We start from the raw sequence: 13,729 nt of genomic DNA on the forward strand, positions 1-13,729 counted from the left end.
TGCTGGGAATTGAACTCAGGACCTCTGGAAGAACAGTCAGTGCTCTTAACCGCTGAGCCATCCCTTCAGCCCAAGATTTTTTATTTTTTTTTTAAGAGAGAGAGAGAGAGAGAGAGAGAGAGAGAGTGTGTGTGTGTGTGTGCGCACACACACACACAGGTGCTAGGGAGGCCTTGGATCTAGGATTCCTGCTAGGTAGATGGGAGCTGCCTAGTGTGGATATCAGGACTCGAACTCAGCTCCTCACGAGAGCTATCTCTCCAGTCTTATGTGGTCTATGTTTCTAGATGGAATTAGCTCTTAGATCTTTTGGATTTATACCTGTGAGTAGAACTGCCACATCATAGGATATCTGAAGTTTAGCATTTGTAAAATGTAAATGTCTTCAGAGCCATTGTACCAGCTGGTGTCCTAACAACAGTGTGACAAATGCAGTTAGCCCATACTGTTAGTGACATTTGGTATTAGTCAGTGGTTCATCTTGGCCTTCCCAGTGGCTGTGTGGTGGCAAGTTCATGATTGATTTCTTTTGTTCTTTTTTTTTTTTTGAAATGCAGTTCAATCAGAAAGAGTATCTCTTCTGTTTGTCTTTCTTGCAGAATTTTAGTTGTGATCCAGTGGCCCCCATGGTGGGCCCAAGCTCATAGAGTTCTAAACAACCCTGTAATTTTCATGCCAGCTGAGCCCTGCATGAGAGCAGTGAGTGGCCTTGGTCAGCATCCCCAAAGGGTTAAAGAGCTCACGAAGATTTTGAAATGTGTGAGGGTAGAAGCTTGGAAAGTTGAGATGTTTTGTTCTTGAACACAGCAAACAAGTTGGGAAGGGAGCGCAGTCAGGCCTTGCCTGGCTGATTAACCGTGGAGGCAGCAGTGTGCTTCACTGGTGGTGGCTACTACTGCAGCCTCTCTTGTATCTGTTCACTAGATAGATTGACCTTTGAAAATTTATATATATAAAGGTTTATTATCATGTTACTTACAATAGGTTTGCCATGACATTTCCATTCACCCACATACTGTATTTTGATCATATTCACAGCCACATCAGACACCTCTTTCCTCCTGCCCCCTATTCTTGGGGATCCCTTATATTTACCTTTCAACAGGAAGCATGAGATACCTAAGTAGGATCAACCAATACCTAGGGTGAGGGGTCCTGTGAGCCAGTTCATTTGTGCATCTGCTCATAATCTCCGCCTGCACCGAAGGCTTGCCTGATGGAAGGCTTCGCATTAGCTTATTAGCTTCCTAAGTAAGTTTCAATTAGGAGTTTGCTCCAGTGGCTTATTAGGCCTTTAGTAAATGCCAATTATACTCTTGGTGCAGTCTGAGTTAAGAATTGGGAAATAATTTTACATGTGTAAGCAAACCTTGGACCAGTGCTTGCTTCTTAGAAGATACTTAGAGCAATAAGTCAGAATTCAAAACAAGGCAGAGAACAGAATGATCTCTATACACCATTGGGCTTGTCACCCAGAGTAGGCTGTGGTCCCATGCCTGTAAGGCCAAACACAGGTCTATTTTGGACCAGTGTTGACTCTAGCAGAAATCTTAAATTAGAGACTATTTAGGCACAATTAAAAAAAAATCTTTACATTTACATCGTGCGTGTTCGTTCATGTATGCCACAGTGCAGGTCAGAGAGCAGTGTGAACTTCTCTCCAGAGAGTGAGCTCAGGTCGTCAGGTGCTGTGACATCACCGGCTCTGTACAATACAGTGCTTATGTCCACGTGCTCAGTACCAGGTGGACGGCTGGCCCAGTCAGGTGAAGTGTCCCAGAGGACAGAGTGTTGAAGACGGTACATTTTGTGGACTAGCATAGAGGCGTGATCTCTACCCTTGTATGCCACTGTCTTTGGGATCTTCGGGGTACTGCTTATCTCTCCCCCTTCATGAACTTGCTTGGGGTTGTAGTGGAATTTTTACTTCAGCTCTTGCCTCTGAAAGACACAGGTCAGTCCTGACTCGCTGTTAAGCACAGTACTTTTCTTTTTTAGACAGACCCTTCTGAGTCCCAGGCCTGTGGAGTTTTCACTGTCTTTCTCACTCATGGGCAGGAAAAGTGAAAGCTCAGAGATGAAGCTGGTCCATCTGTGACAATAAAACAAGATCAGGGGAGTGCGATTCTCTTCCAGGCTAATTTTCTTTTTTCCGTGAGAGTTCCTCAATTTATTTATTTTATGGCTGTCAAATTTAACAAAATAAACAAATTTAAAAAAAAAAAACACCACACAACGAAACCCAGCAGGAAAGGGCGGGCTACACTTCAGACCTTCACTGAGTGAACTGTTCGGTTACAGCGTTTGGTTTTCTTTCTGTCAGAAGTGAACGCTGAGCTCCACTGGCTGTGCCGTGCCTGTAGCTGGAGAGGTGGCAAGTGTCACACACTGGGGGGGAGCTTGAAGATATAACTGCGTCCCCGTCCCCACTAGTGTTGGGTGCCCTTCTCTTGAGCACCTTCGAATAGTAGATATTTTTTCATAGTTCTCATAAGTCCTGGAGGATGCAGTTTGAATCATTATTTAATCGGAAGCGTTTGAAATCCTCTGAGCTAAATCTCTGGATTAGCGGTTGAAGGAGAGTTGTGGGGGCAGCGTACCTCACTTTATCTCAACCTCTCCTAGACGAAGCGGAAGAACTGAAGAGTAACCACTGAAGTTTGGACAGTATGTCGTAGAAATGGCCCCCAATGTATTCTCTGCTTCCATAAATAAGAATTAACTCCTGGCAAAGGGTGCTAGATCATATTAGATGAGTCAATTTTTAATAACCATTTCATGGAAATTCAAAAATTAAAGGTTTTAGAACTCCTATCCATTTAATCAAGCCGAATTCTCTAAATCAAAGTCATTCTCAAACCTCATTAGCAGAGAGCAGGACTCCAGGCAATCGCAAGGAACCAATCCAAGGCTGCACAGATAGGCAAGGTGCCTCCTGCTCTTTAGAAAAACTCTCTTCCAGTCTGACAGAAAGCGAGTCTGGATGTGCTGCCCTGTGGTTGTCTCCCTCCCCAGCCCACCCCCACACACACCCCAGCCACGTGTAGGAGAGACAGCAATGAACACAATGATTCTGATCACATAGAGACAGACCCTCGGGTAGCAAGACACTGTCATCCTCAGGGTTCAGGATTAAGATGTGCTATGAACATTGCTGTCTAAGAAGAAGCTTTGCAAACTTGGCTGTGGTGCACCTGCTAATGAAGTAAATACACAAAACCATCAAAAGCGTGTGGGTTGCTCTAAGAATCCAGAGAAGGATAAGTTAGCAGGCCAAATGACTGCCGTTCAATCAGAGCTGATGGACCACCCACCCCTTCATTCCTTTTAGCGTGTTTTACATATTTTATTGTTTAAAATCTGCGTTTCACCTGCCCTGTCTGTCCTGCTCTTTCACATCCGAATATTGACTTTTTCCTCGGTTATTTATGGCCTTATATATCTGACCAGAGTAAAAGATCGTAGTTTTTCAGGGCCATTGAATTATACTTTGTCATGTCGGAAACTACAAAGGGTTTTATTTCTGGGTGTACAACTTACCTTCTAGTTATAACCTTCCACATGGGTATCTACTTTCCTTTGTCTTTTTGGAACACGCGTAAGGGATTTGTGAAGTGCTTTCTCACCCAATGGCCATCTCTTCCTGAAGAAGTTGCAAACAGCCAGGTGTAGGTGTAAGGTCAGGGAAGGGAATCTGATGCCAGAGATGACTTCACCGTCACTCTGAATTAGAGATATTTTTCCCAACAACCAGGCAGACCCGAAGAGCAGACCCACGAACTCTCGGCAACGTTGTGGCCATCAAGGCTGTCAGTGTGAATGTCAGTGTCTCCTTGCCAGGTTGGCACAACCTAGGAATGACAGAGTGGTTAAGAGTATTGGCTGTTCTTGGAGAAGACCCAGGTTCCATCCCAGCCCCTACGTAGTAGCCTGTGACCATCTGGAACTCCAGTTCCTGGAGGGTCTAATGTCCTCTTCTGGTCTGCAAGGGTACCAAGCACACGTGCAGTAAACAGACTTTCAGGCAGGTGAATACCTATGCACATGAAATTACACTAACATTAAAATGTTTTCATAGAACATTTTTATTTTAATTTAAGTAGTCTCAAAACTAAGTGTTTTTCAGGGTTACATTAGTGTGGCCTCATGGGTGTTTGTGTGCACATGCATGTGGAGGCCAGGGGTTGGTATCAGGTGTCTTTCTTTATCTCTGTCCATTTGAGTCAAAGTCACTCAGTGTGTCTGGAGTTTATCAAGAGGATTAGATTAGGTGGCCAGTGAGCTTAAGGGGTCTCCCTGGCTTTTCGTGTGAGTTTGGGGGACCTCAGCTCGAGTCTTCATGCTTATATGACAGGCGCTTTACCAACCGAGTATCTCCTCAGGCCTGTCCTTCAGATGTCCCTGACAAGAGTTGATTGACGGAACTGTTGCTGCTTAGGTAGTGTTTCTTGCTTACTTCGGGGATATCACCCCGTGCTTTTGCCCAGATTGGCCTAGAACTGCTAAGGTGAGCGATTTTCCACCTCAGCCTTCAGAACAGCTGGCATAGTAGGCGTGCGTACACCACTTCCTCCGGTTGTGTGTTTTTAACTAACATTGCCATCACTGGTTCTGGTTATGTGCATTAAAACAGTCTGTCCTCACACTGTCAAAGTGACTCAGTCTAGGAACAGCAATAGAATTTTCAGCTGTGACAGACTAAAACTTACACTTGATTACAGATCCCGTGAGGCCGCTGGCCAGCTCCTCACAAGCACCTGCTGATTCACCGTTCGCCATAAATACAGCACCAGCCTCCACCCACATGGAAGCATCTTCAGTCGCGCTACCTCCCTCTTACCAACTCATCAGCCTCCCACCACACCCAGACACTCTCGGCCTCCAGGAGGATCCACAAGACTACCTCTTGCTGATCAACTGTCAGAGCAAGAAGCCTGAACCCACCAGGTACGCGGTACACGGTATCGTGTGCGTGTGTGTGTGCGTGTGTGTGTGCGCGTGTGTGTGTGCGTGTGTGCGTGTGCGTGTGTGTGTGTGTGTGTGTGTGTGTGTGCGTGTGTGTGTGTCCATGTGCGGGTGCATTTTTTAAGCCTTGAAGCTTACATGGTGCGGTCTCTGTAGGCTTACACGTGAGATCTGCATGGCAGGTTTGTAATCCTTTGGTAATGATTTCTCTTATATGGGACACTTTCTCCCATCATTGCAAATCACAGTGGTGCCTACAAGGCTGACCCGAAAAGAGCCTCAGTCTTTGTTAGGGACTCACGGTGTTACTAGCTTGACAGATGTCACTGATTTGTAAATGGTGACCTTGCTCCATTTCTTGTGTGATTGTAAACCAGCCAAGGGTCATCTCTTGTTTCTGAAGAAGGAGAGGAGTACCTACTACTGGAAGATTTTGAAAGCAAAGCGATTCCACTGCAGTGAGTGTGCAGTGAGTGTGCAGTGAGTGTGCTGTAGTTTGGATTTGTGTGAGAAACTAATCATACAGGTAAAATCCTATTATGGCAAATCCTGGACGCTAAGCGGACCGGGAGGCAATGACATTTCATGAAATCAAATATACGGCTAAAAGCTGTGAGCCTTTCAAACCTTCCTCCAGCCATGGAGCAGTGCTGACTCCAGGTCATGACTTACAAGTTTTAAAATAGAGCTACCATGGAGTATACGCCTGACCCAGAGGGACCCAGAGGGTCCAAAACCCCCACCCCCGACACACACACACACACACACACACACACACACACATACACACGCACGCGCACACACACACGCACACATGCACACACCCCTACCTTTCCTATGCTAAGCCTGAAGATCTTTTAACTTGACCATCTTTGGCATTTGATATTAAAAAGTTAAAAGGTATAAAGTGGCAGAGGAGATCAAAGGACATTTACTTTATTATTTGAAGAAGTAAGAAGAAAGTTAAGATCAATAAACAAGCTAGTGTCTGCTGCTTATGACCCATGACCATTGGTGACAGCGCCACCAACCTGAATATTTTTCGCAGTGCAAGACGTCAATCACCTGCGTGCCACACACAAGGGAGGTTTATAAAATATGATGTTAAGAAATTAAGCTTTATTGTTTTTATAGCAAAAATGTTTCTTTTCTTGGGTTAAAAAATGATTATTAATAAGGTTACAGAGTAGTTGTTTAAAAAATTATGTAGAACTTAAAACTCCCAGAAATGGTTTCTGTGAAGCTTTCCCAGGGGAATGGAAGGAGCTGGGGAGGACTCCACGGATGGCCTTGTCTGTTGTTATAATGGTATTTTACCTGTGAGAGCAGAAGGAGCTGGGGAGGACTCCATGGATGGCCTTGTCTGTGTGTTATAATGGTATTTTACCTGTGAGAGCAGAAGGAGCTGGGGAGGACTCCATGGATGGCCTTGTCTGTTGTTATAATTTATATAATTTATATAATATATAATTTATAATATTTTACCTGTGAGAGCAAGAAAACTGTGTAGGTCAACACGAGGTAGTACTACAGAGTCTAACTCCACTTGCCTGTTTGCTGTGAGTGTGGAAGCATCACACTTGTGAGCTCGTGCCTTGGGCAACTAACAGATGCTTTCCTTTAAGGAGACTCACTGTTACCTGCTGGCGTGGTTTGGTTTTGTTTGTTTTTTTAAGAATCTAACTGATTAGTGACAGTGTTTATGACAGTGCCTTTCGTTGATTTCACTGATTAACACTATTACTGCCACAGAAGAGATTGTTCTCCAAGTTACTGCGTAACTCAGCCGAAATGACAGTTAAATAACGAGTATTTATGAAGCCCCCACCAAATGCCCACTAGTATGCTAGGTGCTGTGAAGATACAAACAGATTACACAGGACACAGTCCCCTGAGATTCAGTCACCCTGGGAGCTCTCCAAGTAATCCTTCTCTAGAAGCCAGATCAAATAACATAAAATATTTATATCCACCAGGACTCAGCTCATACACATGCCCCTCCAGGGAGCCTGTTTGCGGGCCTGTGTGTGTGTGTGTGTGTGTGTGTGTGTGTGTGTGTGTGTGTGTCCGTGTGTCTGTGTGTTTCCTTGGTGGATCTGGGGTCATGGGCAAATACAGGAGAGGAATTACTAAGGATGCTCGGCCATTTGGCGGTGGTAGTCCTGTTGGTTTATAATTATAAACAACTAAAGAACACGTGTGCTTTTTGAATCTTATGGACCACAAAGAAAAAAAAATCTAACAAAATGTGTTTTGATTGCTAAGCTGCAGTGTGTGTGTCAAAACTATATCTGTCTGACTTGACCATGGTTTTGTTTTGTTTTGTTTTGTCATTCACGATTTTATTCAGAGCCCATTTTGACTCTGCCAAGCCCACCTCTTCTGAGACAGACTGCAATGACAACGTCCCTTCCCACAAGCCTCCTGCTTCCTCCCAGGGCAAACACGGAATGAACGGCTTTTTTCAGCAGCAAATGGTGTATGACTGCCCACCACCACGGGTTACATCTGTCTCTGGAGAGTCCGGCCTCTATAACCTGCCCAGGAGCTACTCCCATGACGTGCTACCGAAGGAGTCCCCGTCAAGTACCGAGGCAGATGGAGAGCTTTACGTTTTTAATACGCCGTCTGGGACTGCAAGTGTAGAAGCTCAGATGAGACATGTGTCTATTAGTTACGACATTCCGCCAACACCTGGCAACACTTACCAGGTCCCACGGACATTTCCAGAAGGCACACTGGGACAGTCATCGAAGCTGGACACTATTCCTGACGTCCCCCCACCTCGGCCACCAAAGCCACATTCAACTCATGACCGGTCTCCTGTGGAGACGTGCGGAGTGCCACGCACGGCGTCAGACACTGACAGCAGTTACTGTATCCCTCCGGTAGGCATGCCGCCCTCCCGGAGTAACACCATTTCCACCGTGGATCTGAACAAGTTACGGAAAGGTAAAGCTCTGGCAGGTCTGCTCTGTTAGGGTCAGTGACTGAGAGGAAGCTGTTTCCACACAGCCTTTGCTGCACAAGCACAGGACTGCGCTTAGATCCTAGTGCCCTCTCACGTTTGTGATCCTAGTGATGTTCGTAACCAGAGGCCGGAGGATTACTGGCACTTGGGGGCTGCCAGCCGACCTCCAGATTCAGAGAAAGATCCTGTCTCAGGAGCATAAGATAAAGTGTAATACAGGAGGACACCCAACATCCTCCTCTGGCCTCACTCACAATGAAGGCACACAAGCAGCTGAACCCACATGCACGTGTGTGCACATACATCACATTCATTCACACACATGCACATGAATGCAAGAAATTCCGTTTTCTCAGTAATTGTTCTCTTCTGCATAGTATGGTGGTAAAGTGCATCTGTCCCTTTCTTTCTGCACCTCTGTAGCTCCCACACGTGTGGCCGTGATACCAGAGTCAATACATCCCTGTAGAGTGTATGTGTGTTCAGGGTTGTCTGTCTGTCTGTCTATGTCTGTCTGTGTCTTTGTGTGAATGTCTATCTGCGTGTTTGTGTCTGAGTCTGTGTGTGTGTGGGTGTGTGTCTTTGTGTGGATGCCTGTGTGTTTGTGTCTGTGTGTGTGGGGTGTCTGTGTATCTGTGTGTTTGTGTGGGTGTCTGGGTCTGTACCTCACTTTCTTCACACAGTCTTCTGCTGTTGGACACTCCTTAGCTGCTGTGTAGCTAAGCCATTGTGAGTAGTGCTGCGGTAAAGACTGCAGCGCAAGTCTCTGATCTGTCGCTCCGACGTACTCAGGATGGCACATGGATGGGTTGTATGGTAGATGCGGTTTAATTATTTACTTTTTTAGGAAACTTCCACACCGATTTTCATAATAGTTGGTCTAGTTGGTGTTCCCACCAGCAATGTCTCAAGGTCCTCTTGTGTCCTCATCCCTGCCAGCACTTGTTAGGTGTTCATTACTGTTTGTGTGTGAGAGTGAGTGAGTAAGTGAGTGAGTGAGTGAGTGAGTGAGCGAGCGAATGTGAGTGACAGTGAGTGAGTGTGTGTATGAGTGAGTTAGTATGAGTGAGAGTGAGTGAGTGAGTGTGTGTGTGCACGCACGTGCTTGTGCTGCTGTGTTAATGACCATTTATTTATATTCCATCTTTTGGGGGCTGTATGTGCCTTTAGTGAACCCATTGACTAGTTAGGCAGTTTTCCTGTTTAGTTTTTAGTTCCTTCTTGCTATCAGCGCCATGTTGGGCGTGCAGCTGGCAAAGGTTCTCTCCCCCTCTGTAGACTGTCTTTACTTGGTCCCTCCTCCATCTTCAGACATGTTTTAATTTCATGAGGTCTTATTTGTCAGTTGTTGGTTCCACGTGCCAGGTGGCTGAAGTCCTATTTGAGAGCGTCCTCTGCCTGGGCACATACAGGGCTGTTTTCCCTTCTTCTCCAGCCACTTCTAAGTTTCACGTCAGATTCCTCCCTAAGGTCTTGGAGCCACTTGGAGTTGGTTTTTGCAGGATGAGCTCCTGGGATCTGGTTTAATTGTTATGCAGATGGATATCCAGTTTCTTACTACTACCTGTTGAAGAGGCCATGTTTTCTCTAGTGTGTATTTTTGGCATCTTGGTTTAAAAATAAAAAAAATGAGGTGTTAAGTTCATATGCCCTAAAATCTTTGTGTTAGCGTTTTTGTGTCTTTTTTTTTTTCCGGAGCTGGGGACCGAACCCAGGGCCTTGTGCTTGCTAGGCAAGCGCTCTACCACTGAGCCAAATCCCCAACCCCCACATTTTTGTGTCTTGTGGTAGAGTTTTCTAACTGTTCCAAAAAAGGCCAAGAGTTAATGTACAATAAAAATATTTTATTGATATATATTCAGCCTTCCAATATCTATTTGAAATTGTCTGCTCCTTCCTTCTTTCCTCCCTGTCTTTCTCCCTCCTCCCTGTTCCCTTCTACCTTACCCCCCCACCCACTCCCCTCCCTCTTCCTTCCGCCTACCGCAGGATCTCACATAATCCTATCTCACTATCCACCCGAGCTTGACCTTGAACTCCCCCTGCACCAGTCTCCTCCATTGCTGGGTTTTCAAAGAGGCTGAGTAACCTAGGTATAAGTTTCGTGACTCAGAATGGATGTCATTCCTTTTCTCCATCCTTATGCTCGTGCGTTGGACGGCTGTCACAGTCAGGTCACGACATTGTAAACATAGGTGTGTGCTTTACCTGCCGGTCAGAGATCCTGCTTGGTGGGTGTCCTTTCACGGTTGACGAAGCGTGTGCTTGGGCAAGTGTGGAGAGAGAGAGCTCCTGCAAACTGGCAGCGAGGGAGCAAACGCTGACAGTTTTTTCTTAATTGCAGATGCTGGTTCTCAAGATTGCTATGATATTCCACGGACCTTCCCGAGCGATAGATCCAGTTCCTTGGAAGGCTTCCATAACCAGTTGGTAAGTAAAACTGACCACTGGCCTTGGCGTTTTCTGACTCTAGCTTTAGAACCCTGTGCTCCAAAGGCGACCATGAAATGGAAGTAACTACAGGTCCCGTAGGAACAGGCACCACACTTGTGTGAGACAGTAGCTTTGCTTACTGAGAGAAATGTATGTGTGTTTTAGAAAATCAAGAATGTGCTGGCTGCGGGAAATGTCTCGGGCGAAGAGCTGGACGAGAACTACGTTCCCATGAACCCCAACTCTCCACCGCGCCACCATCCCAGCAGCTTCGCTGAGCCGATTCAGGAACCAAACTACGTGCCAATGACCCCTGGGACCTTTGATTTTTCTGCGTTTGGGATGCAAGTCCCTCCTCCTGCTCATCTGGGCTTCAGGTCCAGCCCAAAGACCCCTCCCAGGAGGCCAGTTCCTGTTGCTGACTGTGAACCACCCCCGGTGGATAGGAACCTCAAGCCAGACAGAAAAGGTAAGGGCATGGGGCCAGTAAAGGGTAAGTGGGGGCTGCAGTTAACTGTACCTAAACACGGAACTGGCGTGGGCCTATACTGGCGCACGCCCTATAGCCCGAGTCCTTACCTTAGGCCCAGAAATCCTGCTGTTCGTAATGAATGTTAGTGTCCAGGTGGGATTTCAGGTCTCCTCAGACCTACAGTGGAGCTTACAAACTAAGAACGTCCAAAGCAATGGCGGCAGCTGGCAAACACTAGGAGAATCCGGAATGTTCTTCCCAGGGGGTATATTGTTGGAGCTCTTGACCCCTGCCTGACTATCCCCTCCGCTAATGTATGACACTCACACATGTCAGGTTGTACGTATGTCAGTGTCTGGATTCTTTTTTTGTTGTTAATTCCTGCCAGCTATCTCGCTTTCGGAAAGTATGGCAAACCCAGCCTCACACTAGCTCTGACCTTCTCTGCTAGTTTGTATCAAGTTAGGCTCCAGACCACAGTGCACTTTATGGCTTATTTAAGGAGATGAAGATGTCTACATAACCGTTCTCTTTCCCCGCGTCATGACTTTTAAAAAGTCTGCCTTGGCTCTGGGCTCAGTGCAAGTTTCTATGGCTCTTATTCTGGACGCTGTAAGGAAGGTTGGCGTCCGGAAGTGGGGAGCTTGTAAGGCCGGGTCCTCTTTGTCAGAGGAAGCCTTCAGCCACTTTGGGTAATGTCTCCTCAAGTTTTAAAAACTTAGGTTCAAGCCAGCCCTGGGAGCCCGAGCTTTTCATTCTGGCGTATGGGATGCAGAGGCCGGTCAGTTCCTGTGATGCAAAGCCAGGCTGGTCTACATGGTTCCTGGTCAGCCAGAGCTGCACCCGTCTCAAAAACAAAACCAAACCAAGCAAATTTGGGCTTCAACACAACCCACTGTGCTCAGCACACCATCAGTGTGTGGCTTAATCTTGATAATCAAGTAAAGTTAGAGTAGTGTGATAGAGTGATGGGTGTCTGGCTTTTTGCAGAGGAATTAAGGTCATTTAAAAACCACGTGTCGTTTATAGCCTTTTCAGGACATATAACGTTTATGCAAACTTCTTATTAACCTGGGCTTAAATCATTAACGCTAATGTTGTAGTTGTGAGAGACTCAGACTTCTTCGAACTACAGGGTTTGGTTTTATTCTTACATAAAAGGATGTATTTCTCCTGTACTCCATGGTAGCCATGGTAACATGTGACCTTTGCCCTGTGCACTTGTCCTGTGGGGCATCTCTGCATCTGCTCTGTCTGCTCCCTGGCAGTTCTCCTCTCCTCCGTTTTCTCCCCTTGACTGGGTTCTGCCTTCCGCACCCTTTGGCCTGCAGCACTTCTCTGTTGCCTCAGTTCTCCTGCCTGGATCCCCCTCAGCCCTTCCCCGGTCAGCGTCTGCCTCTCGTGGCTCCTCCATCATTTGCAGGCTTCAGAGTCTCCGAGCTCACTTGAGAGGTCCAGGTGGTCTTTCCACACAGTAGCCTGGCTGCCGTTGGGGCAGATGCCCACCTTTGGTCTCACTCATTTGAGGATGGTCCTGTGTGGTAGCCTTCCAGACACCCATGCTTCATGGCCACCATCTGGAGCTGTCTTAGAAAGGGTGTGAGGGCCACAGGCTTTTTGTCCCTTTTGTTTGTCTCTGTCTCTAAGTCAATGAGAAATCTCACTGTTTTCTTCTTGGCACAAGTATAAGTGAACACGAAGAGATCTGTAATTGGCCCACGGGTCCCTGACAGATCAATACACACCTTGTAGACCCAAAGTATTTACATTCTTTAATTTTTTTAATTTTATTGGTCTCTCTGTGTAGCTCTGGCTGTTCTGGAATTTGTCTGGCAGACCAGACTGGCCTCGATCTCAGAGATCGCCTGCCTCTGCCTCCCAGTGCTGGGACTAAAGCTGTGCACCACCACTGCCTGGCTTTGAGAGCCCTTTCTAAAAGCTAAGTCCGCACATCATCTTCATAATCATAACAAAGTAAGCCTTCATCACTTCTGGAGACAGTTACTCTTCTAAAAACAAACCAAACTGGAAGAGAGCAGGAGCCAGGTGTGCAGCTAGTGTGTGCAAAGCTCCGAGCCCCATCCCAGCACCACACGGCGACTTCCGGGGCCAGACAGTTTATTATTATTATTATTATTATTATTATTATTATTATTATTATTATCATTATCATTATCATTATCATTATTATTTGGCATGTCTGCTTAGATACATGATGAGCCGACAAGGGGACACCCAGGGGACTACATCCAGAGAGTTTGGGCCAAAGATTAAAGAGATTGAAATTTAGTATTTTTAAAAGGGGTTTTACTTTTCTTCCGTACCTTTAATTTCAACCAATAGGATTCCTGGGAGGAGGCCTATGAGGGTGTTTGCTGCATCCAGAATACTTTGCCAGGTCACCCTGAGAAAATATAACTGTTAGGAAAACACAGCTTAAAGCCCGGGTTCCAGCTGGCTGGGGCTAGCACTGCAGAGGCAGTCAGGCAGATCTCTGCGAGTTCCAAGCCAGCTAGGGCTGTGCAGTGAGACCCCATCTCAGAACATGAAAAGACAAAGACTGAAACAGTAATCTCACAGCTAAACTGAGCCTTGAATATGTGACTGGGAGTGTGTGTCCCATTTGGGTCACGGAATTCTTTTCACTCTGCATAGCAAGAGTTGAGTATCTTAGCAAATTCAGTCACTCCAGATAAATTACTTGACTGTCATTTCAGTGTCTCATTAACTAATTCAAAAGAAAATACGACTGTGTCAGGTGTGCCTGACACCTCTCCCTCAGAGTCCCGGCGGCCCGGGTGTTTGTTTGCATTGCTTTCTTTGGAAGAGTCTGTGGCAGACAGTCGACGGCGTAGTCTTGTTTTGCCCCAGTTTTATTCACCCTGCCA

The 13,729-nt window shown here is 46.3% G+C and overlaps 1 protein-coding gene across 2 annotated transcripts in view; it reads left to right on the forward strand.

Moving 5' to 3' along the window:
• Positions 1-13,729, forward strand: part of Gab1 (GRB2 associated binding protein 1) — a 108,856-nt gene that overhangs the window by 80,309 nt on the left and 14,818 nt on the right. For both annotated transcript variants that reach the window (XM_032887426.1, XM_032887427.1), the window contains exons 3-6: positions 4,722-4,947; positions 7,316-7,917; positions 10,281-10,366; positions 10,535-10,838. In XM_032887426.1, the coding sequence (XP_032743317.1) occupies positions 4,722-4,947; positions 7,316-7,917; positions 10,281-10,366; positions 10,535-10,838 (1,218 nt within the window). The remainder of the gene's footprint in view (positions 1-4,721; positions 4,948-7,315; positions 7,918-10,280; positions 10,367-10,534; positions 10,839-13,729) is intronic.

The sequence above is a fragment of the Rattus rattus genome, chromosome 17 (genome assembly GCF_011064425.1).
Source record: "Rattus rattus isolate New Zealand chromosome 17, Rrattus_CSIRO_v1, whole genome shotgun sequence".
In the NCBI taxonomy this organism is placed as follows: domain Eukaryota; kingdom Metazoa; phylum Chordata; class Mammalia; order Rodentia; family Muridae; genus Rattus; species Rattus rattus.